The sequence below is a fragment of the Lasioglossum baleicum genome, chromosome 17, assembly GCF_051020765.1.
Source record: "Lasioglossum baleicum chromosome 17, iyLasBale1, whole genome shotgun sequence".
In the NCBI taxonomy this organism is placed as follows: Eukaryota; Metazoa; Arthropoda; class Insecta; order Hymenoptera; family Halictidae; genus Lasioglossum; species Lasioglossum baleicum.
The window spans coordinates 7,157,161-7,184,012 of NC_134945.1; the positions used below are offsets into that span (position 1 = coordinate 7,157,161).

Below are 26,852 nucleotides of genomic sequence, written 5' to 3' on the forward strand. Positions count from 1 at the left end.
TTTAAATTTTCAACATATATTTCTCAATTTCAACTTCAATTCCAACATGAATTTTTCAAATTCCACTTCACTTTCTCAATTTCCACTTCACTTTCTCAATTTCCACTTCCATTTTTTAGCTTTCAACTTTAATTTCACAATTCCAACTTCAATTCCAACATCAATTTTTCAACTTCAATTTTTCAAATTCCACTTCACTTTCTCAATTTCCACTTTCATTTTTTAGTTTTCAACATTAATTTCACAATTTCAACTTCAATTCCAACATCAATTTTTCAAATTCCACATTACTTTCTCAATTTCCACTTCCATTTTTTAGCTTTCAACATTAATTTCACAATTTCAACTTCAATTCCAACATCAATTTTTCAAATTCCACTTCACTTTCTCAATTTACACCTCCATTTTTAAATTTTCAACATATATTTCTCAATTTCAACTTCAATTCCAACATGAATTTTTCAAATTCCACTTCACTTTCTCAATTTCCACTTCACTTTCTCAATTTCCACTTCCATTTTTTAGCTTTCAACTTTAATTTCACAATTCCAACTTCAATTCCAACATCAATTTTTCAACTTCAATTTTTCAAATTCCACTTCACTTTCTCAATTTCCACTTTCATTTTTTAGTTTTCAACATTAATTTCACAATTTCAACTTCAATTCCAACATCAATTTTTCAAATTCCACATTACTTTCTCAATTTCCACTTCCATTTTTTAGCTTTCAACATTAATTTCACAATTTCAACTTCAATTCCAACATCAATTTTTCAAATTCCACTTCACTTTCTCAATTTCCACTTCCATTTTTTAGCTTTCAACTTCAATTCCAACATCAATTTTTCAAATTCCACTTCACTTTCTCAATTTCCACTTCCATTTTCCAGTTTTCAACATTAATTTCACAATTTCAACTTCAATTCGAACATCAATTTTTCAATTTCTACTTCAATTTTTCAATTTTTGATATCTTCATCAAGCAGAAAGTTACAGACCAAAAACAAAGCCCGTCTCACAACCCAACCTCTTCCCCTAAATACAGTTTAAGATGTTTCGCACAACGAGTTGTAGGTGCTTTTGGATCCACATAAATCTATTCAGATGGAAATTGCGTTTGTTTAACGTTACCGGTCAAAATACGCACATTCCGTATGCAACAACTTAATCCTTAGAATCGGACGGTGCACGCGACGCGTAGGAAATTCGCGATCCCCATTGTGTGCGATCATTATACCGCGGCGGCGGCGGCACGGTATTGGTGCGGGTCAACAGCGCAGACCGAAAATATCGATTGTCTAGAATCGGGCCTGCCAGTCACGTTTCAATGACAATACAAAAATGGGACGGTCGTTCGATAAGGTACCGAGCACGATTCCATCGAGCGAGACGCATCCTCCTTCGACATTGATCGGTTCGGTTTCGATTTTCAATTTAAAAAAATTACCTATATATACGTTAATAACCAAATTTAGAGAAGTGCCGAATATTAGGCCATTTATCCGCACTGTGCGTCGTACGGACAACTTGCAATTTTTCTCAAAAATGTTTTTTCACTTTGTGTAGCACAAATCAATTATTCTAACTTCTAAAAAAAAGTTCAAATCGTACATGGTCCAATATTAAAGAAAAGTTATCATTAATATTTTTAAGAGTGTACGAATATTAGTGGGGGTCACTGTTAACTGCGCGCGAGAAGTAAATAGACCAGAAAATTCGAGAAACAGTTGATCACTGGGAAAGAACGCGAATGCTACAAATTAACGTATGTACTCCGGTGGCGTCGTATTGGGTGGATGCACCGAAATACCGTTTCTAATCTCTATTCTTGGTGCACCGCCTCCCACATAGCGCCGACAAAAATGTGTAACGCGTCGAATATACTCTCTCGGGAATACGCGCGCGGTTCATCTCTTGTTTTTCGGAAAAAGAGCGAACGTGTTCAAATCTGAGTCGCTGAGAAAACTCGTTTGATTCTGTCTTCGTCGAATGATCAATGCTGCCGGGGAGCCGGCAGTCTCCGGCGCGCGAGCATGCAGCAACTGGACGCGTAAATGACTAATGACTTACACAAGCCGAAGTGCATTATCTTTACCTTGAGTCACACGGAATCTTTTTGTCTCTCGAGTTTGCCTGCCAATGTCTCCATCGAGTTAATAATCCCCGGTAATGACTCGGTTCGACATTGACAAAACTTCTGAATCACGGAATAATTCGCTCGATCGCTTTACGATCGGATTTATCAGAGTTTTGCAAATGTAGTCTTCCGATTAATGATCGGAAATTGCGATTAATATAAAATCCATTTATTAATCTCGCGGCTACTGATTACTAAATAATCAGTAAGCATCGATTAATGAATCAGAAGTTGTTGTAATCAATGTTCCCGTGATTGCATTTATTAATTTTCTTCTCATTTCTCGATAATACAAATAGAATTTTATAAAAAAAAATTAAACCGACTCCGAAAAAACGCACTAAAACAATGCTCTGAAAAGTATGAAATAATTTCCATTTATAATTTGTGTGAATACACGCGAACTTAAAATACAACAGAATCTTTTCGGAGGCGGCGCACAGTGGTCGGAAACAGTGTAAGATTTTAATTTTTTTTTTTTTACATATCTTTATTTTACTAGAGGTGAGCGAAATATCGGAACGAAACAGAACCGAGAAACTTCTATTACATTTTAGTACTAAAGAATTACCTCGCATGCAATATTCAACACTAAAATCGTACATTTTTTTCTATCTGAAGTCACCTGATAATAATTTAATATTTGTGGAAATATAAATAATTTTTTCACATAACCGGCCGCCATTTTGTTTTTTGTAATTTTGACATCAGATTCATATTCAACGGCACGAGAAATATGGGAATACTCATTTTCAAGAGAGTCCAATAATTTTTTGGTTTGCGCTTCCGCCATATTGAATCCGCCATTTTGTTTTTTTGTAATTTTGACCTCAGATTTATAATCAGCGACCCGAAAAACCTACGAGTATCAATTTTGAACTAAATTGGAGTACTCCTTCCTATTTTGACCAGGTTTTGGCGATTTCCGACCACTGTGCGGCGCATAAATTAAAAATTGTCCAAATGACAGATGTTGTTCATGATTATGATTTCATTGGAATATGATGGATCACGAGAGGATGGCTTGCTATGAGCGGAACTCGAAACCAGTCCGTTAATAGACCAATGTCCGCGACGTTGTTTTTCATTCGCCTCGGTGACGATTGATTTTTACCTCGTAACGCGCGCACGATTAAATTCAGAGAATCCTTTCTCTATCGTTCGGATAGCAGAGGACACCGGTACATAATAGCGCAACACGATCTCGGGAAGGTACGGATAACGAAGGCACCGCAACGCAAATATAGACCAGGGTTGCAATGATAGTAATGCCTCGCGAGATTAGTACATAATCCCGGCGCATTGGTTAGTCGTGGAAATATCGAGTTCCGCGAAAAGTGATTACAAGATTACGCCTGGGATTTAATTTGCTCTTCTGTTCGAGTGCCTATCGGACGAGAGATGCTATCGAGTGATCGCAAATTGTACTGACAAATTAATAAATTACATACAGTGGGTGTACAAAGTATTTTCGTACACTTTTTAAAAACTAATAACTTTTTTATAATTGTACCAAACGCGACCTGATTTTGCATAATCAATTAGAAGCATTGGTTTACGAAATGATATGCAAAAAAGATTTCCCAACAAATTATAATTTACAAAGTTACATAGAAAAGGGATTTTTTAAAACTTTTTTATATGGACCCACAATGAAAATTTAAAAGATTTGTTTTGTAGATCTATAATGTGTAAACGTATAAAGCGTGCTATTATTTCGTCGAGCACTGCACGTTCCACTGCCGTGCATCCGCGGATCGCAATTAAAAAATCCATCGGCGTCTTTTTATTTACGTCTGCTTGATAATTACGAACAAAAGATTCTCGCCCGGTGGCGTTTGCCCTTTTGAACTGAATATTGTTGCTCGTCAAACTGTTTCCAACGTCGAGAACGAAGCGTATGTACATACCTCGAGCATTAATCTTAGCTGACTCACCCTATTATTTTTCAAGATTAGGCGCGGCAGCAGCGAAAACTGCGCATCGCCTTATCAGCCGTAATTTGTCAATACAATTTCCGATCAATCGATAACATCTCTCGTTCGATGAAACTCTTTAACAAAATATGTAATAAGAACGTTTTAAAAACCGCGCTCTTATATTAAAATGCACCACAAAGTAGAAAATAATTCTTTTAGGCATTAGTGACTATTAATAAAAGCGTGGAGCGCTAAATTATATTGACGTAATCTTTTCAACTTCAACTTCAATTTTTCAATTTCAACTTCAATTTCAACGTCAATTTTTCCATTTCAACTTCCATTTCTCAACACCAATTTCAACTTCAATTTTTCAACATCAATTTTAACCTCAATTTTTCAATTTCAACTCTTCAGTTTCCATTTTAACGTCAATTTTTGTAATTTCAACTTCAATTTCAATTTTTCAATTTCTCATCTTCAATTTCCATTTCAACTTCAATTTTAACGTGAATTTTTCAATTTCAACCAATTTCAACTCTTCAATTTCAATTTCAACCAATTTCAACTCTTCAATTTCAATTTCAACCAATTTCAACTCTTCAATTTCAATTTTTCCATTTCAACTTCAACTATAATTTTTCAATTTCAACTACAACTATAATTTTTCGATTTCAACCTTTCAATATCAACTTCAATTTCCATTTCAACTTCAACTTCAACTATAATTTTTCAATATCAACTTTGCTTTCAACGTGAATTCATCAATATCAACTTCATTATTTTAATTTCAACTTCATTTTTTCAATTTCAACTTCATTTTTTCAAAACCACGCTTATATTAAAAAGCACTAAAAAGGAGCAAATAATTTTTTTATTAAACTATATTGACGTAATCTTTGTGGGCGCTACACGCTTTTATTTATAGTCACTAATGCCTGAAAAAATTATTTTCTCCTTTTCAGTGCATTTTAATATAAGCGTAGTTTTTAAAAAGTTTGTTTTTATATATTTAAGAGAGTTATAATATTTATGCATTTTAATATAAGCGTGGTTTTGGAAAAATGAAGTTGAAATTGAAAAAATGATGTTGATATAGAAAAATTAAAGTTGAAATTGAAAAAGTATAGTTGCAGTTGAACTTGAAATGGAAATTGAAATTGAAAAAATGATGTTGATATTGAAAAATTTACGTTGAAATTAAAGTTGAAATTGAAAAATTTACGTTGAAATTGAAAAATTATAGTTGACGTTGAACTAGAAATGGAAATTGAAGTTGAAATTGAAAAAATGATGTTGATATTGAGAAATTGACGTTGAAATTTAAGTTTAAATTGAGAAATTGAAATTGAAGTTGCAATGTTATAGTTGAAATCGAAATTGAAGTTGAAAAAATTGATGTTGAAATTGAAGTTGAAATTGAAAAATTGACGTTGAAATGGAAATTGAAATTTAAGTTTAAATTGAAAAATTGAAATTGAAGTTGCAATTGAAGAGTTGATATTGATGTTGAAAAATTGAAGTTGAAAAAGAAATAGTGTCGTTTAGGGCTATAACTTTCCTTCGAAGGTCGAAGATTTCGAAGCTTCGATTTCAGAAACTTCGAAGTTCCGAAGTTTCGAAGTTTCGTAGTTCCGAAGCTTCGAAGTTCGAAGCTTCGAAGCTTCGAAATCTTCGACCTTCGAAGGAAAGTTACAGTCCTACTGAATACGTGAGCTTTGTCAAGCGCCAAGCCTGTCTTGCCTTTCTTTTCATTTAGTCCGCGATATCCGATTTCACCGAATTTAATAAAACTCATTAAAATTTTGTTTGCAAAGTATTATTTTTTAAGTACATTCGTGATATGATCCCGAAATTTATTAATAGAATGCACTCTTTTAAATTTAATTTAATTACGAAAAATCAAAATGGAAAGTTCAGTGTCAGTCACCGGTGACTGAAAGTTAATATTTTTATTTATCAAAAATCGTGACATGGTATGGAACTCATAAGTTACAACTTCATACGTTTCGAAGACTTTGAAATTTCGAGCACTTGGAAGACTTCGAAGCTTCGGAACTTCGAAGCTTCGGAACTTCGAAACTTCGAAGCTTCGAAACTTCGAAACTTCGAAACTTCGAAACTTCGAAGTTCCCTTCGTTCCTTCGAATCCTTCGAAGCTTCGAAGTCTTCGAAGCTTCGGAAAAGTTACAGCCCTAGTGTCGTTGAAATGGAAATTGAAAATTAGCAAGCTAATATAAGAGCGTTGTAATATTCTTCTCATTTAAAAAAAATCCTCCCCAGTAAAAGATTAATATAATATGTATCGACGCTCGCCTAACTAAACATCCCTCTCCGACCGTGCGAGGGATGACAGAGGATCGTAAACATAATTCCGTCTCCAAGATTGTGTTCGTGCCGCGCGGTATGTAACGTGGAGAAAAATTTCAATATTTTACTTTCACTTCCACACGAATTAAGATCGCGGTTTGGCGTGATACAACGTAGTATCGTAATTAATTTTCGAAACTAATCTTGACGGGAGCCGGTCGTTCCCTCTTCGATACTTTCCTCTTTCGATTTCACAGCGGCGAATCTTCAGAGAGCACTTTCGTTTTCACCCGCGACTTTCTATTGTCTGTATAATTATTTCGGTTTTGACTCGCGAATAAAACGGGACCGATCGAACAACGTTTTTTTTTTCACCGAGGTGTAGAAAGCGTGAAAAACTCGGAGAGAATTCGATCTACGGGAACGAAGGCCGCCGAGGACGAATTCAACGCAACAATCGGATATCGCGACTTCAATTGTCGTCGCCGGGACACGTTCCAGTTTCTTCGGGACTTGCTTTCTCGTAATTTTCGACCTGACCAAGCTCCCAACTTCATCGCTTTCCCCCTAATTCCTACTTACTAATTTATACTTCAATTTTAAATTTTATAGAAATCACAATAAATTCACTACTTTAATTTTAAATTTCCCCTCGATTTGAAATTTTATAGAAATCACAATAAATTGTCTAATTTATAGTTCAATTTGAAATTTTCCCTCAATTTTTTAAATTTTATATAAATCACAATAGTAATTTATACTTCAATTTTTAATTTTCTTTATTAATTTTATTTGTTAACAATTTAATAAAAAACTAATACAGCTTATTGTTAGGCTAATATAAGACTAGTAGGTTACTTTACTTTAATATTATTCCTAATTTATCATGAAATAATAACATGTGCAAGAATTCTATGGAAGAATGATGTGTGTTTTGATTAAAAAATTAAAAAAACAGAATAGTGGTTCCCAAAACTTAATACAACATAAGAAAATATTAAAAAATAAAATCTGTACGTTTTCGTCTGTTCAACCACATTTTGTTAACACCATTTTTGTTCACCTTCGATGTTTAATATATTTATCTTTTGTTCACATATATTCATTCTTCAATAGCTAGAGTTTATAACACCTAGTTTGTCTCGGAAAATTCTATTACAAATTCTCTTTGACTCATCTTCGAAGAAAGTTGCAAATCTCTGACCTTCAACTAGTGAAGAGCGAAGGAAACGTCCTACATGTCCTACGGTGTTCGAAGGCATTAGATCACCTAGATTTCTTCAAGTGGGACACGATCTTTTTCATGTTCTATTCATAGTGATCTCTTTCATAATTTTCATAGACTTCAGCTGATGCAATTACGAATTCGATGACCTACAATGCTGCGGCCTCGGTAAGCAAATACTTCAACATTAGCGCCCGCATTAAAACGTTCAGGATCGAATAATGACTATCGATTTGCTCGTTCGTTAGCAAGTTGTCGGAGATCAGAATTGACTTAGCATCCGAATAATTTGTCCTCTTTCGCGTGGTCGACTAAATTCAAGCCTCGCGGCACGGTGTCCACGCGCGCGCGCGTTTAAAACGCCTCCTCCTGTCTCCTCTTTAGGGAGCAGCCGGATAGATACGTCTCTTAACCCCCCCCCCCTCCATTTCCCTACTTATTTAAGAGCAGCCCTGCCAATCCCGTCGCATTCTTTATTTATTTAGGAAATATATCTCAACGAAACTAATTAACCCGTAGTTAATTATTAACCTTTTTAATTTAAAATTTTACCTCAATTTTAAATTTTATATAAATCACAATAAATTTACTAATTTATAGTTCAATTTTTGAAATTTCTGCTCAATTTTTAATTTTATATAAATCACAATAAAATCAATTTATATATTAATTTGAAGTTTTCTCTCAATTTTAAATTTTATACAGATCACAATACTAATTTCTACTTTAATGTGAAATTTTCCCTCAATTTTAAATTTTGTACAAATCACAATAAATTTATCAATTTATATATTAATTTGAAGTTTTCCCTCAATTTTAAATTTTATATAAATCACAATACTAACTTCTACTTCAATGTGAAGTTTTCCCTCAATTTTAAATTTTGTATAAATCACAATAAATTTACTAATTTATACTTTAATTTGAAAAGTTTTCCCTCAATTTTAAATTTTATATAAATCGCAATAAATTTATTACACTAATTTATATTTTAATTTGAAATTTCTCCTGAATTTTTAATTTTATATAAATTACTATACTAATTTATATTTTAATTTGAAATAAAAATTCATTTTCTTTCAGAATTGAAATTATAATTAACGGTGCTTTGGGATTAACCCGTCGATCATTTTCGCCAAACATGAGAAATTATTATTATATCATATTATTATTACATTATTTATTTTGGAACTTGCTTTTCATTATGATGGCGCGAGAGGTCGAAGGGATAATCACAAAGTACCTAATTAACATTATGTATATAACATAATGTTCAAATACTTTCAATGTTTTCACTGTTCTAAATTATCACACACCCATTTTTGCCAGGAATACATAAAATACGCTGTTTCTCACGCGCACTGACCAGAGACACTCTATCTATTTGTATTGTATCGCCTGTCCCCGAAGGACGTCGTCGCGAGTGAAAGAACTCCTCTGTTTAGCAAATAAACAAGTTCCGGGTTTTATCTTTCAACCCGCAGCGCGACGTTGCAAATTCCTCGCAAAAATTCCTCTCGGAGTTCAAACTCTTCCGAGAACTCTTTCAATTTTTTCGCTATATCACGTTTATAATTTTTATTAATTAATTAGTTTATAATTTTATCATAACATAACAACATCCTCAGATTTTTCTAATCTTTCACATAAACGTACAATATTAATTGTACAATACACAATTGTACATATAATTAATAAATATAATATAAGTTAAAAAAATACAATATAATTGTACGTTTGGCACAATTATATAAAAAAGTTATGCTGTTTTAAACAGCGTACGAATATTTAAATACTAATGGCTGTATTTGGGATAGATACGTCTCTTAACCACCCCCCCCTTCTTTTCCCTACTTATTTACGCGCAGCCCTGCCAATCTTGTCGAATTCCTTATTTATTTAAGAAATATATCCTGAAGATACGAATTAACCTTTAGTTAAATTATATACAAATCACAATACTAATATCTACTCCAATTTGAAATTTTCCCTGAATTTTAAATTTTATATAAATAACAATAAATATACTAATTTATACTTTAATTTGAAATTTTTCCTCAAATTTTAATTTTATATAAATCGCAATAAAATTACTAATTTATACTTTAATTTTAATTTGAAATTTTCGCTCAATTTTAAATTTTATAGAAATCACAATACTAATTTATACTTCAATTTGAAATTTTCCCTCAATTTTTAATTTTATATAAATCACAATAAATATACATATTTTAATTTGAAATTTCCCCTCAATTTTTAATTTTATATAAATCACAATACTAATTTTTATTTTAATTTGAAATTTTCCCTGAGTTTTAAATTTTATATAAATCACAATACTAATTTATATTTTTTAATTTGATTTTTCTAATCTTTCACATAAACGTACAATATTAATTGTACAATACAATTTGTACATATAATTAATAAATATAATATAAATTTAAAAAAATACAATATAATTGTACGTTTGGTACAATTATATAAAAAAGTTATGCTGTTTTAAATGTCGTACGAATATTTAAATACTAATGGCTGTGTATTTGGGAGCACGGTGTATGTATACGCTCTTCCATGAAAACAAATATGGCGGCGGCGAAGTCGGCCGGCGCGAATTAATAATGCAGATCGTTCGATCAACATTCCTCTATCGACGATCGCTTCCCATCGGATTCGTTAAACAACGATGCCCGGCGGAATTGAATTAGCGGTGTGGGAACCGTCTTACATGACACAGAAGCCTTTTCTCGGTGATGAATAAACGTCGTTATATAAGATCGAAGCGGATTTGATGATTATTTCTTTGACTCGGGACTGCTTAATCGAATTAGCTAACCGAATCATCGTCCAGCGTTATTTTTAAACTTTCGCATCGGGGCGAGACGGGTCGACGTAATGGCGCCCTCCGCACTCCCAATACATATTTTCATTTCAACCGGTATCTCGAATAAATATATTGCCGTGTGTGTCGCGAAGCGTGTCTCAACTTGAACCGACGTGATTCGACGGGACACGGACCGAAAGAAATAGTTGACAATGACTTACTTGCTCGCGTGGCGAATCCAGGAAGAAATCCTTTCGCGAATCCTAGACGCACAGAACCGCGCGAGCGTTGCGACAGGAAAAATTTGAAACTGTCATCGATGCACGCACGGCATACACACGGGAAGGAACACGCGAAGAGTGGACGTGACATGGCCGACTTACCGTCAGCTGACAGATAAGCGATTCCGAGATTTTCCGATGGATACCGATACAATTTCTCGCGAGCTGGAACACCCACGGTGTACTCGCGGCTAATTTCATCGCGCAGACTTGCGCGTATCGAAAAACTCTGTCACAGAGTTTGAAAAAAAACTCGCTCGCGAAGGTAAACAAAGAGAGACACGGAATTTTCGATCCGAATCACTGGCCCCCCCATTCAGAGCCGACTAATCAGTCACGGATCGGCGATACATGGAAATTCCTTGATTCAGGTTTTAGCTTGCCTCGAACAACGCGATACACGGGACAGTAATTGCTCCGGTCTTTGTATCTTCCCTTCTCTTTTGACGCGCAATCGAATTCCAACGAGGAAGCCGGCCGCGGACAGTTTCGACTGTCGCAGCTACTTGGAAAACCGTACAACGTGTTCGGAACATTGCGCGGTCGTAAATCTCGAGTAAAACGAGGGAAAAAAGGCACGGGTACGTGCGAGCTACTGCAGGAATGCAGAAGAAACGTCAGCAATGGAGAAGGCAAGAGAGAGAGAGAGAGAGGGAAAGGGATAAAACGATCGAGAGGAAATCGGGAGGGAGAGAAAGAGCTGTAGTACGGCCGTTTTGTATAGAAGTATGTTTTAATACGTACGTGTATGTGTTCCGTGTGTTTGTGTACCCGAAGGGCCGCGCTGCTGCCTGTACCACCAATCAAACGTCGAGTCACTGCACTTTGTCGCCTCTTTCGCCTTTTACAGATCACATTAGCAAGGTTTACGGAGCCACGATTACTGATACCGAACGGACCTGCACCACATTACGGCGAATTGGTCACTGTTCACATTTCTATCTGACGGACGTCGCGCGACTGATCGCCACCCACCATTGGCATCTCGTGTTCTTACTTCCACTGGCCCTCTCTTCGACTGCACCACGCCACAAACGTTAAACCCCGCGACGACGACTGAACGCCGAGTGCGCGATCGACCACGATCGACTACTGCAATTTCCGAGCACAGAGCAGGCACCAGGCACTGGAAAATCCTCTTAGCTCATCCTGCGCGGTTATACTTGCGCGCTCGACCGTCAGATGCCCCCACTTTTCCGCACCGGTCGCGACATCTTACGAACGCAACGTCAAACTTGTCCCCGGGCTCAGCTGGGTACAATTTTTCACAAAAAATGTAAATAAATGTAAATGAAAACGAAATACAGTAAAATCTCGATCAACCGGATTCCGATTATTAACAAATATGCGTTTAAATATGATTGTATTATGAGGGGAAATCAATTTTCAGAAATAAACAATTTATTATGTACATTTTAATTATGTCCCTCGGGTCTCGATTATTCATTGGGCCTTAATTTATTCGGGCTGTTATTTGTCTCCCGATCAAGCCGGTTAATCGAGCTCCTACTGTACTATTATTCAGTTTCCGCAATTAAAATATTTCTATTTTGATCATCTGAAATCGAAAACATTAAACAGGATATCCTTTAAACATTAGCCAGGAAAACAATTGTTTTCTGGCCATTAAATATATCGTGTTGTTATTGATCCTACAATTCGAAACTTTATACATTCCTCATAGAAGCATTGATAATTTTTCAAAACACATCCTTTATTATAACAAATACGTAGAAACAATATTATCACACAAGTCACAATTGATTTAGAATATACGCGATTCAATTGTACATTTTAAATGTTGCCGCGACGTCAAATAGATTCAGTGATGGTAGGTAAGGCGCTTTTTTCGCGCATGCGCGAGTTTCGTCAAGACCGTATCTACGTCCGAAGTTTGTGGGGAACTGCTCGGCGGCGCCCTACGCCCACCTACGCCTACGCCGCGCCGCACCGCTGTCACACAGTGGGCCGAAAAACGGGAATAAAATATTGCAGCGTTATTTATGGGCTCAGGGTCATAAAAAAGTAGGTCGTTGGATTCGTCTTGACGCCAGCATTATGAAATTATGCAAAATTAGCGAGGTGCCGAAGGTACCCGATCTTCGTACATGACTGAGGCCGTCTGAGGTTAGAATAGTCGCGCATGCGCGAAAAAAGCGCCTTACCTACCATCACTGAAATAGATGGCAGCACTAGTTTAACCACACAACATGGCGACCGTATGACAATTATACTTTTAGCCCTTTATATTTTTGTTGTTACTGTAGATATTAATAAAAAAAAACATGATGGCAGTAAAAAATCCCGACCGCTGACACAGCAATACTCCTCTCCCCTCTCACTCATAAATTTACTTTACGGCTCAGTCCAGCTCAGTCCTTGTTCGGTTCAGTTCGATTCTGTGTTGAAAACAAATCTGTCAACACGATATGATACGATTGTGTTTCAAACTTGTATTTTGACGGTATAATATCAAATAAAAATGCCGAAAGTAGTGTCAAGGAGCATAATATGTTCCGACACCAAGGACCAAGAAGAATACAGTGAGGAAAAACCGCTACATATTTATTACTGTTTATGCGGGCAAATGACATTGATTTTAGGTTAGGTTTCGCTTTCCTTTATTATTTACATTTCCACTTTATTCTTCGTAATTATAGATACAGTAATAAATCTAATTTGCTCGTTCTTCGTACAGATTGTGCAATAGACAAATTGCCGTTGAGAAAGAGAGACGGTGCACGAGTCATCGACGGAAGTAAACATGCTCATAAAATGACTTGCGAGCAGGATGAAATCGTCTATTTGAAACGTACCGAGGGCATAGAAAAACAATATCGTCAAAAATGTAAAAAGTAAGAATTGATTTCGTAATAGTACTGTGTTTCCTTACGTGTGTGCAAGTATTTGAAAAACTAATTGCATGTGTGTATCGTAGGTGTGGACTTTTCCTATATTACAAACACGATCAAGGAACAAATGTTGTGTTTATCGTGAAGGGTGCTGTAATTAAAAGTTCTGGCGAGGGTCCTATGACGGACATATACAATCAAGTTGCTATCGAGAAACCCAAGAAGATAATGGTGACGAAACATACAAAAAATATGGGAAAATTCAGTTCCGTTACTGTTTCTACTATCGACGAGGAAGAGGACGAGATTGAAGCTGTAAGTATTATACAGGTCTCAAAAATCGGGTTACCCTGGGTTGGTCGACAACTCGTTTCACCAACACTGTTTTCATTGACGATTTGACCGTGTTAGGGTCGGCGAAACTGTGTCGATGAAGACATTCGTCGACGATTTGACCCTGTAAATGAAAACATAGTGTCGACGGAAGTTACTGTCGGTCCAATTGTCAATGAAAACGTGTCGACAGAAGTTACTGTCGGTCCAATCGTCTTCTACTATGATCTTGGAGACATGATGTGTTTTTGTACTGTGACCCATGCATTGATATTTCCAGAGAGAGGTTGCGGATTCGTATGCTAACAATGCGAGAATAATTGAAAAACAATTAGAGAGGAAAGGAATGAACAAACGAAAGACCATGCCTCCGCCCGAAGCTGATCAAAAGAGGGCAAGACCGAGAGGCACACTGTTGGACATGTAAAAATGAGTTGTACATTGTTCAGTATTAAAAAAACAGTCTGAATACAATATGTATATAAATGCAGAGACAAAATGAGAAAAAACAATCCAGAGAGAGAGAGAGAGAGTTAGAGACGATGTTTTTTTTTAACATTATATCGAATTGTTTATTAACATTACATAAAAGTAAATATTTAAAATATATAAATGACTAGATACAAATATTGCATAGAAATGTACATTGCAAAATATAGATATATAAATGTAATAATAAATAAATACAATAACTACATTATAATTCATTAATCAGGCTCACCGGAGGGTAAACAGAGAGTTCTACCTATGATCAGAATTAGTAAGATGGCAACATTATAAATGGTAAGACAAGAGGATGTACTTTACGTATATATATACGCTATATACTGCAACCGGTTAAACAAGTTAAATGAGTCTACGAAATAATTTTCGGGTGATATGGCTTTTCTTTTTTTAGCATGGAAGAGAAAGAAAGATCTATCTAAATATTATCTAACTGGCCATGTTAGATCTACGATCTACGAGTACGTAGTGTGTTAATACTATGACATATTAATGCGCACATCGGTTGAAAATTGGGTGGGACCGTTTAAGCTAAATAGCTGCACTTGCGATCAAACGTGATAGTTTTTATCAATATAGTTGCCAACGTATAACGAACCGAATACCATCGATCTCGAAGTGAAGACTGGGGGGATATTGCCTCGTGAAGCCTGCCCTGTGTTCGTGAAAAATATAACCTCAAAGCAGTCAATTCGTAGATGCAGACAAAATGACCCTGACCTGGAGAGAATGTTAGCTCTTTCGTAAATGAAAATAGTCCTGGTTTCGCTATCCTTCTGTAACTTAATGACTCGATCAATCATGAGTTCTCACCCCTTTTTCCATTCACATCAACAAATCTTGAAGAAGACTCTATTCCCTCTGTCAGAGACCGGATAGTTGAAAAAAGCGATTTGATTCGAAGGTCGTGTGTCCCTAGTGCCATATCTCGTTCATAGGTATCTTTAACGTTACAACAAAATCATAGCACGTTCTCTATATATCTAATAAATGCATTATTTTAAATATCTGTATCTTCCGAAAGATCGTGTCAACTGCAACTTACGTTAAATTAAAATTATAATATGTAATTCTATCTTTACATATAGTATATACGAATATTCGCAGTTGGAATTATCACGTTTGCAATTACAGATGATGAGTTCTCGTTCCGACATATTTATATGTATAATTTGTAAATCTAACGGTGCAGAGTGTGTACCCACGGAAACATACACAGCGGCGGAGTCTATAAACTTAAGTATTGATCTGAGAAGATTTAATATCCGCCTTCTTAAGTATCGTAGGCTCGTCTTTTAGAAAGGTGCCGGACCTGGAGCCCACCGTAGGCTGCTTCGCGACTTCCCCGTTATGGCACTTGTTTTTGACCTTCTCGTCGCTCGGGGCCTTATTGTTGGCCGTCCTTTTATTGGTAACCGCAGATTTGTTTGCTTTGTAAGCGCCGGATGATATCGGGGAAGATCTTTTGCTAGGGCTTTCGGAGCCCTGTTGATTCGGCAATCCTTCTTTCTTTTCTCGTTTCAGATTAGGATGACCAATCGCGGACTGCGCAACCGGACGCGCACTCGCGGCTTTGCTAGACACGTTGTTCAATGACTTACTTGGGATATCCGGCGTCTTCGCGGCGTCCAGAAGGTTTCTTCGCAAGCTAGGCGAGCCGTGATAAGCGCTTATGGCTGCTGCTCTGCTTCTGCTAGCTGCGGTCGAGCTCTCCAATGATTTCAGCGGCCTTCGAGTTGCCGTCAGCGGACTTCTTTGCTGCGTAGGTGGCGAACTAGTCTTTACCTTGTAGTAAGCTTGCGTTTTGCTCAGCGCCTTCCCTAAAGGCGTCGATAATTTGTTGGATACCGTCGATTTAGGCGTAGTCGTAATCTCGGTCATTAGACTATCCGTAGACATCGAAGTATCCATTTTAGTGGTTTTCTTTTTCGCAGCCGTGGCAGGCTTGTTCTTAGATTCCGCCAGCGAATCCACGGACAATCCTATCTCGGCGTTCTTCTGTTTGAACGACGGCGATTCCGGACGCGTGATGCCGCAACTTTTGCTCACCGAGTCCTTCTTGTTGTTCGGTTTACTTGAATTAGGGTCGGTTAAACTGTCCGAGGACAGAGCTTTCACGTCCTTCTTTATACGTAGTTTGATCTTGGTCAGCGGCTTTTTATCGGTAGCTCGCTTCATGGCGGGACTAGACGTTCGAGACGAGTCCGATGATGAAATCATTATCTTTCGTCGTTGCGGGACCAACACCTTTTCCGGCTGCGGCGGTTGCACGGTGTCTTTCGGTACGGATTTATTCCTAGGCTCCAAGTACCTCGATTTTACCTGAAAATTTTCGGAGAACTTCACATGGATGCTTTTATCTTAGATAGATCAAACTATGAAAACAAATTACTTCGATTTTATTCGGCCACGACTTCGGTCTTGTTGTTTCTGTAGGAACTGTAGGAGGAGCTGGAGGAGGTGGTTTTTCTTCTTGCACTTTCCGTTCCAACGGATCGCTCTTAGGCTTGTTAAGTACTTTCTTCGGTTGCTGGACAGCTACTACCATTTGCTTCAAAGTTTTATCGTTATGCTTGGATATAACCATTTTGACACGCTTCAAATCCAAACTACGGTTCGTCGCTGACCGATTCGTCGCTATTTTAGGTTCCTACGAGAAATAAATAGTTCATGTGAAACAATTCGATAATGAAAGGTATTCTGTAAATAGGGCCGGCCCTCTCAATCGCGGGGCCCCGGTGCATAGCATCCGCCGCACCCCCCCAGATGGCCGGCCCTGTCTGTAAGTTACATGTGTTATCATTTACTTTGACGAAATTAGAATGCCTCGACTGACGTTTCGCAGTTTCGTGAGGTAGAATAACAAGACAAGCCAGCTCTTGTATTCTACGTCGTAGTTCTAGATCCATTTTTAACCATGTCGTTGTTCTCGCTGCTCGAGCCGCGTCTCTGACCAAGCACTTCTCCACGCGACTTTGTATTTTCTTTAAAAAGTCAACGAATAAGGGACCCCACTTGATTTTCTCCTGTGCTTCGTCCATTTGGACCGAAGCCAACATTTTATGCAACTTCGAGTAACTTTTACAAGCTTGTTCGGGAGGCAAGTGTTCCGCAGCAGCCAAAAAATTATCCTCCAGCCGGCTGATGTTCCATGTCAACTCTCGACCGAGAGACTGAAAATTTTCGTTGCCCAGTACCCCTGAGAAATTATCTGATAAGAACTTCACCGCCGTTTCCAACAGATTCGAAACCATCCTGAACACTGGCTCCGCCCAGCGAACGTTTGGCAGGGTTGCGAGGAGTTTGTCGCAGTCCATCATAGTTTGAAGCACGTTGTCCGTCGACTAATATTTTTTAACGAAAGTATAACGATTATTAACGCCTCGAACATTTCACAAAACGTACAGTAGTGTCCCATTCTGAGTCAATTATGTCTCTCGGAAAGGTGTGATAGATAGAGGTTAGTTCTCTGGTGGCCGCCAGATGGAATACTAGTCAACACTACGGTTTTCATGTACGAATTAACCTCTGTCTATCACAAAACGTCAACCTTACAGAGGTGCTTTAGTCATAACACCTCTATAATAAATACACCGTGGTTGTGACATAGATCGAAAAAAAAGCGGGGTATGTCCCCCAGTGGAATGGATAGACAAAGTGACATAGAGTGGTCTCCTCCGGCGGACTTAGAATGGGACATTACTGTACAATATCGTATTAAATACTGCATACCATGTGCACAATATGCTGATGATAACATTTTTCCATCAGTTCTCTCGGAAGCGTCGCGAATGCTTTGCATGGCCATATTCGTACAAAATGTCTTGTGACCCAGCGAAGAGATTTTCGGTACACCTCGTCCAGACCATAAGCTGCTGCCAGAGGCATGCACTCCAGGACACCCACGGCGCATATTTGACAAGGCTATAATACCAGAGCACAGATATAATCAAGGGACGAATAGTTACAAACTACATAATCGTAAAACATAAGTGTATCGTAGATACCTTGTGAAAGAGATGGCAATATTTCACTTTCAGCGTATAACCTATAACTTCTTTGAGACCCTCCAAGCATAACATGTCAGCCAAGGTCGCTAATTCTACTATACTTATAGAATCCGGTATGTTACTTTCCCCGCTATAAATGTGGCACAACGCAAAATGTACAGCATCGTAAGAATATCCTTGCAGGGAAATCACGTTCCCCGCGCTTTCAATCCATCCTCCGCTAAGAATTGCTGCAAAGTATTGACAACGCGAACTCAATATACATTTGTGTGCTCTTATGCGACGACCAGCTACATCGACAATAACATCCGGATTAATTTCTTCCAAAAACATCCTCAATAAATCTTCGCCCAATCTGTTGTACGGCCTTCCTCCCGCTAGACTCGACGTTTCCGTTTCCTCCGTGCTCCCTTCTGAAAAGAATACGGTAGTAAACATTTTTTTAAGTGGCTGTGATAACTAGGGATGTGATCGAGCACCTTGCAAACAGGTTCGAATTTTCATTGATTGAATTCGAACAGAGTAACTTAACCGAACCTAATAATAACTAGACTGCAGATCTTTATTCAAAATAGAAATGTTTTGCATTGATTGTGAGCCGCAGGAATAACATAAAAATTGATTTTATCCCTTAACGACTTTGTTGCATTAAAAGCAACATTACAACATTCTTGAATCTTTTAAAATCTTTTACTGTTTTTAGAGGGAAATGGAAGGAACACAATTTTTAATTAGTGAACTTTGAACGCGGATATCTTGGAAACTATGCGAGATAGCGAAAAACTGAATCGAATCAATCTTGTCGCACATTTTGTCAGCTTTAATTTTGTATAGGATGGTCTGATCGCTAGGACGCATAGTTTCCGAGATATAAGCTGAAACCCGAAAAAGGGGACCTTCTACGTGCCCCCTAACTAGTCCAAACACATACCCAAAGTTAAAAATCGTGTTCCTTCCATTTCCCTCTACAACTTTTTCATTAACTGGACTATTGATATTTCGCCCAACCAATTTCTTCATAAATGCCTAAAGCTCCACAGTCTAGTAATAACATCCGATCTAGAATGTTCCGTTGACACAACACCTGGACAACGTACCTGCCCCGGAACGACCCATGCTACTCTGCATACTGCTCAAATCGGATTCCGATATAATACCTTCGCCGTCGTACTCTCCCGTCAGGTCTTCGAGGGGAGACTTTTGTTTAGACGGCAAGGAAGTGCTCATGATCGACGTGAATTTCCTAGGTAGAGGCCTAACCGATCCATTCGTCCTAGACATAACTAATTTACTTTCGATCCAGGATGTCTCTGGAATACTGTTACACATTCGATATGCGGTTCTGTCTTCTTTAACTATCAAAGTATCCGACGCGTGGGACGCGACAGGTGTTTTATCCAAGTCCGACAATCGAACGAAGGTGGACGCCGACGTTTTCAGACTAAGTCCCATAGCCTTGTCAGTTTTCTTCAACGCAGCATTACGATTCTCATACGTTGTCCCTGACTTTTCAAAATCCGGGCCCTTGAACTCGCTCTCGATCTTCTTGATCGTTTCGTTCAGAGATTTATGCGTCTCGGATATCTTATTACCTACGACAGGCACTACTTGTGCTCGATCTATGTTTGGCACTTCACCGTTCAACAATTCCGACAATTCATAGTCGTGGTTATCGCTATCGGGAGACGGTCCGCTACCGCTGCTGATATCAAACGTCTCGCTCTTACGCGTCTGTCCTTCGGTGCTCTCCGTACAGGTTTTCTCCCACGCGGAAGGCTCTGAAAATTCATCTTCGTACGTCTTGTTGTCCGCAGCGTTCCCGTTGTCCGCAACTCGGTCGCTCTTCAGCTCGCTGTACTCGTGTTCCTTTATGCTGACGCGAAGCTCCTCGTTGATCACTTCGACGTGAGAATTCGGCGGTGTGTCTCTCGTATCGTACTCGAAGACGTCCTCCGAGGACGTATCCATGTTGCTCAACGCTCCGTTACCTTCTTTCAGAAGTCTGGAGTTCCTTTGAGAACTGCATTCCGGTTTTATCGCGTCGCTCAAAGAGTGACTCGACGAGCTGGGCTTGGCTTGCAATTTCTTCAGATCTCCGCGGTCCACGGAGAGACTGTGCGCGCGTTTGTGCTCCTTCCTGAATATAATCTCTTTCGCGACGTGTCCGTTATTGGTACTAGCACCCTGAGTCTTATCGACGTTCCACGAATGCCGTTTGAACGCGGTTCGAGACGAAGACAAAGTTCTTCTTCTAACTACCGGCGAGTCGGACTCTATGTACATAAACACGCTAGCCTTAGCCTTCTCTTTAGCGGCCTTCTGATCGCTCGACGACTGGTCTTCCCTAGCGGTGCTGTTCTCGCTGGAATTAGTATCCTCCGACTTCGACTCCGCGCGCTTCTCGTAAAAAGTGGAGAAGCTTCTCCTGTGCGCTGTCTGTACAGTGGTTTCCGTAGGCGGATCGCTCAGATCGATGAACATAGAGAATATATTCTTCTTATCAGCTGCCTCGCTGACCTTGTCAGACTTCCCGGTAGGTTCCTCCGTTTCAAACTTCTTCGCTTTCGATACGCTGTTCGTCCCAGACATGTCGACGTAGAATTCGCAGTAGGACTTGCTGCCTTCGTTCTGGTCCCTTCTCTGCGGCGGACAAACCTGCTGCTGCTGTTGCGGCTGAGTAATTGGTTTGCAGTCCATATCCTTCAGGTTCACGAAGAACCCCATGCTACCGTGCTTCTCGTTGCTGCTTGCTTTCTTCGCGACAGGTTTCCTCACGCACTCGGAGCTCGAAAAGCTCTGGGACATGCCTACGTGCGAGTTGGCCGTTGATTTCGAGTCGTTTCTGTTGCAGTCGCTCATGTCGACTACCCACGCAGTCATCGAAGAAGACATTCTCGCTGATTTCGCCCTCACTTCAGGTTCGCTCATGATGACAGAACCTCCTGAAACAATGGGAGTCGACTCCGTCTTCCGGCGCACCGTCGGACTATCGGTAGGCTTCGAATAGTCCGACGTGCTCACTCCACCCGAAATAATCGGCGTGGTCTCGTCGCACTTGACATTCTTAACGGTCTTCTTCGAGACGTCCGCGTCCTTCTCCAATATGCAGTTCAATGTGACCGGCAAACTGCTGCTGCAACTGCTCGACCCGTTGTTCAACTCGGCGTCGTAGTCCATTAGCATTTTGTCGCTGGCGCTTTTCGTTACTGGATAAATTGTACTCGCTTTGCCGTCGTTTGGCAGAGAACTCCCGACAGAATCCGCCGGCGTCTGATCATATTTCCCATTGTCCAATGGCAGATATGGCATCGCGTGATACTGAGCGGCTGCTGTGATCGGAACGTCCACGGTGAACTTGTTGAGGACATTGCTTATGGGAATCGAGGGCTCGCTCGGTGGGATAAAGCACGAGTCGCCGTCGACCCGGTGTCCCGAATATTGAGGTATAGCGTTCTGGAATACCAAGGTACCCTGTCGTCGTTCGTACTCCTGTCTCAACACCGACAACTTCTCGTCGTTTGAATCCAGCTCGAACGTGTTTCTCCTGATCAGAGACGGTCTTTCGGAGTCTTCTTGCTCGTTGGTTTTCTCGGTGATCTCTCCTTTGTTGCCTACTAAATTTACAGGGGCGTCGTCATTGCTCGTGCGCGTCACGGCGTGTCGATCGTTATTCAAATTCTTGTTATTGTCGGGGTACGGAGACGGATGCGAGCTCTCGCCGCTGTCCGCCTCCTTAATTTCTACCACCAAAGATTCCTTGTTCCTCTCCCCGCTCACGTTTGTTTTATCCTCCGACGTCGAATCGGCTCTCCTCACCTTTCTCGCGTCCGCAAGCGGCTCCAGGTACTCCGTCAGCTTCAGTTCTCTCTCGAACTCTGCTACCCTCTCGTGTCCGGTTTGCAAACTGCTCGTCTTAACGGATGTGAATTTGTAAGATTGGTCGTCCGCAGGGTCGTTCGGTTTGTCGGAAGGATAGGAAGCGTACAACTGCGGCTTTTCGTCGAGGCTTTTCTTGGTTACCTTCGAAGGCACCACGACTTCGTCGTTGAGGGTCGACGCGTCGATGAAGTAATAGTTGCTTGTGCTACAGGAACTTTTCTGTTTCAGCGCGTCAGATTCTTCGAGCCTCGCGTTTTCTGATTGTGTAGTTCCATCTTGAGAAGAATCGTGACTGGCTGGTTTCTTCTCCGTGGATTCTCCTTTCGTCGATGCCTTCTCCGCGTCGGCACTCACGGAAGAGCCGTTTCCCAGGTCAACGAATTCGAACAATTCGTTCTCGTCGCTACCGCAGTCCGACTCGTAGAATGGATCGCTGAGCACCTGGTTTTCATATTGGAAAATCTCGTCGGTGTGCAGTTTTGCTTTCTGAGCGTTGTCCGCGGACGAACTGGAAGAATCCAGCTGCGGTTGTTCGGCGTCGACGGAAGAGCATGTGGCGCTGTGGTCGTTCGAAGTGCATTCCATCAAACCCGACTCGACCAAATCTCTTATATGGCATGTGCTGTTGTAATTATTCGCTGAATCATAACGATCCGAGTCACAGACCACTTTCTGGTCCCTGTTATTGGTGCATCTGACGCGTATCTTGTCGAAATCCTCGTTGGCAGATGTATATTCGGTGACTTGTAACTCTTCGAAGTCGGTACTCGAGTTCTCGGACGCTGTGTTTTCGTGTGGACTTACAGAACCAGTTTCCAAACCAGAATCAGCCATATCGGACAAAGTGGGACTCACATCCGCTGCAGCGTACTCCTTTACGTTTCTTGCATTTCTGAAGTTCACCGTTGGACTGCGGTCTGGCTTTGTGCAATCCGCATATCTTTGACATAAAGAGAAATATTTATGAGTACATCTACAATATATTACCAAATCAATTCTGAAGTGTTAATAATCGTAATTGGGAGTTGTAACCTTTTGTCGATATCGAATGTAACATCGATGCAAGATGTGTTCACAAGTTTCGACGCGTAAGTAACATTCGATAGGAGTTCCACCAATATCTGTTCTTCTTGCAACAAATTTGTATCGCTGTACAAACGCCTGGAAATGTACGTGGTGTTAAAACAGTTATCGGATTAGATTAAATAATATTCTAGTGTTTTTACATTCTACGACATTGAAAATAGGGCTGAGACGAATGAAGCAGCATGGCATGCTAAGTACGTTCTGTAATTTATAGTTTCGTTAGTGTAATGTACAATTAAAACACTCTACAAGAATAGTATAGGTGCATAGAAATTAAAGAAAGCATTCGAATAAATAAGAACAACTACACAGGGTGCGGCGCAAATTAATCCCCACAAAAGGAGAGACGGAGAGGCAATATTAGATGTAAGACGTTAGGATAGATTAACGTAGATTCTAGACAATAAGGCATGGATGGATGGAGGGATGGATGACGTAGAAGAATTGTAAACCAAGCCGAATTTCTTGGCCGCGAGGCCGAAATAAATAAACTACTGCTATACGATTGACAATTTTTTAAATCATTCATGGGACAGGATGTGATAACAGCTACACATTGAATATCGACTTATTTCTGTACACCTATGTTGCATACATAGTAAGTAATAAACAAGTGAACGCGCTCTCTACAGATTTAAAAGCTACGTAACATTCGATCGAAATAGACGAATTATTTGTACAAATAAATAGTTTTCAATTCGAGCAAAAGGGGTACACAGAATGCAGTGAATGTTAATTCAGAAATATTTGTGTCCGTTGTATGCACAGGAGTTAACATTCATAAAATTCTTACTGTTTTCTAAATTTGATAACTAGACTGCGGATGTTTATGCAATTTTCAATGTTTGTAGACAAATTTTAAGAAAGCGGTACCAAGTGAAATTCTATTTTCATTGGTAATAGCATTTGTAGATCCGACATAAATAACAATCGCATAAAGATCAGCAGTCTACCGATAACATTCCGGAGCGTATGCTTTCAAAGATATAAATGTTCCTGAATTGCGCAGGAGTCTATGCAGATATTGCTTGCGGAACTTAAATAAGATCGTATATGTATGTATTCCGAGCATAGGCACTGCTTCTAGGCATATGATTAGCGATATGGCGATACCTCACGAAGCCTTGTATACGATGAAAAATTCCTGGTTTATCAAGGATGCAATCAATGCGATTATTAGCGTATATAAAATAAGGTTGGAGAACCTTATAAAAATGCGGAGCTCTGGTTTTAACGACACACTGGTTCGTTCGTATTATATTATATCCGTGTATTATGTTTAGATCACAATACAAGGAGTCCGTATATATTCTACAATAAAACACTCTGTTCAGTTTATGTATTCAAAAGCTTATTATATTCTCTACGCATAAACGACTTTGTACACGCATTCTCTTCGATTACAGATTAATATTAATAACAATAGTGATAATCGTAATTGTAAAGGCAAACTTCAAGTGGATGCAACAATTAATATGTAATATGGATAGAGCATAACAGAATTTTTACAGACTTTTTACAGATTTAAAGTATCGGGAGAGTTTGAAAAATTTTATAGAATGTACGTCGATCGTTTAGATATTCTGTATGATACATATTAATGTTAAAAATTGTAATATACGACTGTGTACAACATGCACGAAAACAACTCATTTTATTTTTCTTTCTCTGATAATTATTATCTCGTATATAGCGTAATCGTTCACCGAGAAAATATTCTTCGGTCCTGGCTTTCTTTTATGCGAGTTATTCCTAGTAATTAGGTAATTTTTAAATGATTACTTTACCTCCAAATATTATTTTGCAGATCGCCGAGACTTTTCGCGACGATACGATTCTTCTCTGCCAGTTGATACTTTTTAAACGTCACGCTCGAAGGAAGTTCAGACACGACAGAAGCGTAAGGTTGATGGCAGCAAAGCCATTGATGTGTTCTGTCTAAATTTCCACTTCGCTTGTTGCTGTTCCTGCCTCCAGCCATGAGACATGTTTAATATTTCATACTTGTTCACCTTTAATGCAGAAAATCGATATTTAACAATGTTAATCTTACGTACGGATACATCGTTGGCAGACTGCGCATCTTTATGCAATTATGGCTTTCGGGAATTCTCAAAAAATGCTGGGACAGAATTTAGTACGATTTTAATTTATTTCAGATGTAGAAAGGCTACTATCACGGAAAGTGAGATTCTATTTCATTTCACTTTCTCAAAAGTCGTCTACAAAAATCGAAAATTGCATAAACGTCCGCAGTCTAATTATTAGACAGCGAAAACATTAGAATAATGTAAAAATGTCTGTTTCACTCCAGTTTGTTTTGCGATTCGCGTGGAAAATTTTTATTTTGCATAAAGATCCGCTGTCCGCAAATTAAATGACAAAGTACATAGCAATTTCAAGGTCAGCCTAAATAGAAGATACTTCTTGCATGGCAATTAACAGTCCTTTTAGGGAATCTTTAATCGCCGAACAGTGGTTATTTGTTGCAAATTGATGAAGAAACACTTCGAAATATAAAGAGTCCTACGTTTCATTGCAAAACATAATTCAATGTTATTTTGAAACAGCATTTCAAAAACTTCTCAGAGTACATTGAGAGAATGTGTATAGCTGCATACATACAACTTTTAATTATGTGTAACCTTAAACGCGACGTACGATCGCGTATGAATTTATGTATGAAATGTTGAAGGTTCAAACTGAAAACGATGAAATTCGGCGAAAGCAAGATACGCAAGTGGAAAAATAAACGTGTGAAATTTTATTGGACTTCAGAGTAAGAATATTTGTGGTTCGTAGTAAAAGATATTATGGGAAAGATACCGATGCCGATCAATCATTTAATTGATGGTGTTTTCTTAAAGAATGATCTGATAAAGAGACAATACCTATCACCATTGTATCAGGTTTCTTTGACATTTGAAAATCGCTGATAGTACACACCTTGTTGACTGTCATTCAGTGCATCTCAGTGCATCTTTATAAATACGTATCAATACGTATACTGTGTCCGGAGTACGTTTCGGTTATGGGATATTAACATACAGAAGTAAATATGTTCTGACAGAATGAATCTACTTTAAGCGAGTTCCAGAAGGTCGAAAATATGTTTGTAAACGTTGTCGTAACGCTGGAACATTTTCGCAAATATATATTTGACAAGACTTTCTCAATAATTTATTGATCGCACTCGGTACATATACCTAGTACGTACCTCGCATTATTTCGATTCTCGAACACCGGTCCCGGTTATATCATAATTATGTGTTCTTACTAGGCAGAATGGTTTCGCGCATTTTGTTCGACGTGTCTGCTACGAAATTCGGCGAATAAACGGTATACGATACTAGCAGACTCTTGCTTGTTTGTTATTCGAAAGACATAAATATGCGATGATCGTTCTCAATCTCAATACGAAAGCGTGAGATTGCCTGTTGCAGTTCTCGCTAGGTGACGCGCGGATCGAGATTCATTTTTTATTTTCAGGT

The 26,852-nt window shown here is 38.9% G+C and overlaps 3 protein-coding genes across 19 annotated transcripts in view; 1 reads left to right on the forward strand and 2 right to left on the reverse strand.

Annotated features, from left to right (window-relative positions):
* The window catches only part of Mical (Molecule interacting with CasL), a 75,883-nt gene extending 64,064 nt beyond the window's left edge, over positions 1 to 11,819 (reverse strand). For 5 of the 12 annotated variants that reach the window (XM_076441799.1, XM_076441795.1, XM_076441794.1 and 2 more), the window contains exon 1: positions 11,442 to 11,817. The gene's annotated coding sequence lies outside the window, so the exon portion shown is untranslated. The other 7 variants (XR_013010823.1, XM_076441791.1, XM_076441793.1 and 4 more) reach the window with 3 other exon arrangements.
* Positions 11,820 to 12,891: 1,072 nt separating this feature from the next.
* LOC143217487 (STING ER exit protein) lies at positions 12,892 to 14,577 on the forward strand. The gene is made up of 4 exons (XM_076441833.1): positions 12,892 to 13,300; positions 13,396 to 13,552; positions 13,636 to 13,864; positions 14,163 to 14,577. The coding sequence occupies exons 1-4, from the start codon at positions 13,180 to 13,182 to the stop codon at positions 14,307 to 14,309; spliced, it is 654 nt and encodes a 217-aa protein (XP_076297948.1). The 5' UTR covers positions 12,892 to 13,179; the 3' UTR covers positions 14,310 to 14,577.
* On the reverse strand, positions 13,394 to 26,819 carry LOC143217474 (uncharacterized). 6 transcript variants are annotated; one of them, XM_076441800.1, is made up of 11 exons: positions 26,579 to 26,819; positions 26,308 to 26,494; positions 25,149 to 25,373; positions 24,475 to 24,672; positions 23,308 to 23,436; positions 19,494 to 23,215; positions 18,394 to 18,809; positions 18,119 to 18,310; positions 17,194 to 17,730; positions 16,779 to 17,036; positions 13,394 to 16,726 (listed from the first exon to the last, which is right to left on the reverse strand). In XM_076441800.1, the coding sequence occupies exons 3-11, from the start codon at positions 25,340 to 25,342 to the stop codon at positions 15,623 to 15,625; spliced, it is 6,750 nt and encodes a 2,249-aa protein (XP_076297915.1). In that variant the 5' UTR covers positions 25,343 to 25,373; positions 26,308 to 26,494; positions 26,579 to 26,819; the 3' UTR covers positions 13,394 to 15,622. The 6 variants fall into 6 exon arrangements, with proteins under 6 accessions (XP_076297915.1, XP_076297918.1, XP_076297919.1 ...); XM_076441803.1 differs by having other exon boundaries at positions 26,253 to 26,494; XM_076441804.1 differs by having other exon boundaries at positions 13,394 to 16,708; positions 26,579 to 26,818.
* Between the last annotated feature and the right edge of the window lie 33 nt (positions 26,820 to 26,852).

Coding starts and splice junctions, on each gene's coding strand:
- LOC143217487 (XM_076441833.1), top strand. CDS start 13,180: ATGCCGAAAGTAGTGTCAAGGAGCATAATATGTTCCGACACCAAGGAC. Junction 13,301..13,395: donor GCAAATGACATTGATTTTAG/GTTAGGTTTCGC, acceptor TTCTTCGTACAG/ATTGTGCAATAGACAAATTG. Junction 13,865..14,162: donor AAGAGGACGAGATTGAAGCT/GTAAGTATTATA, acceptor TGATATTTCCAG/AGAGAGGTTGCGGATTCGTA.
- LOC143217474 (XM_076441802.1), bottom strand. CDS start 25,342: ATGGCTGGAGGCAGGAACAGCAACAAGCGAAGTGGAAATTTAGACAGA. Junction 23,216..23,307: donor ACATTCGATATCGACAAAAG/GTTACAACTCCC, acceptor TTTATGTCAAAG/ATATGCGGATTGCACAAAGC. Junction 18,311..18,393: donor ATTGCCATCTCTTTCACAAG/GTATCTACGATA, acceptor CTGGTATTATAG/CCTTGTCAAATATGCGCCGT.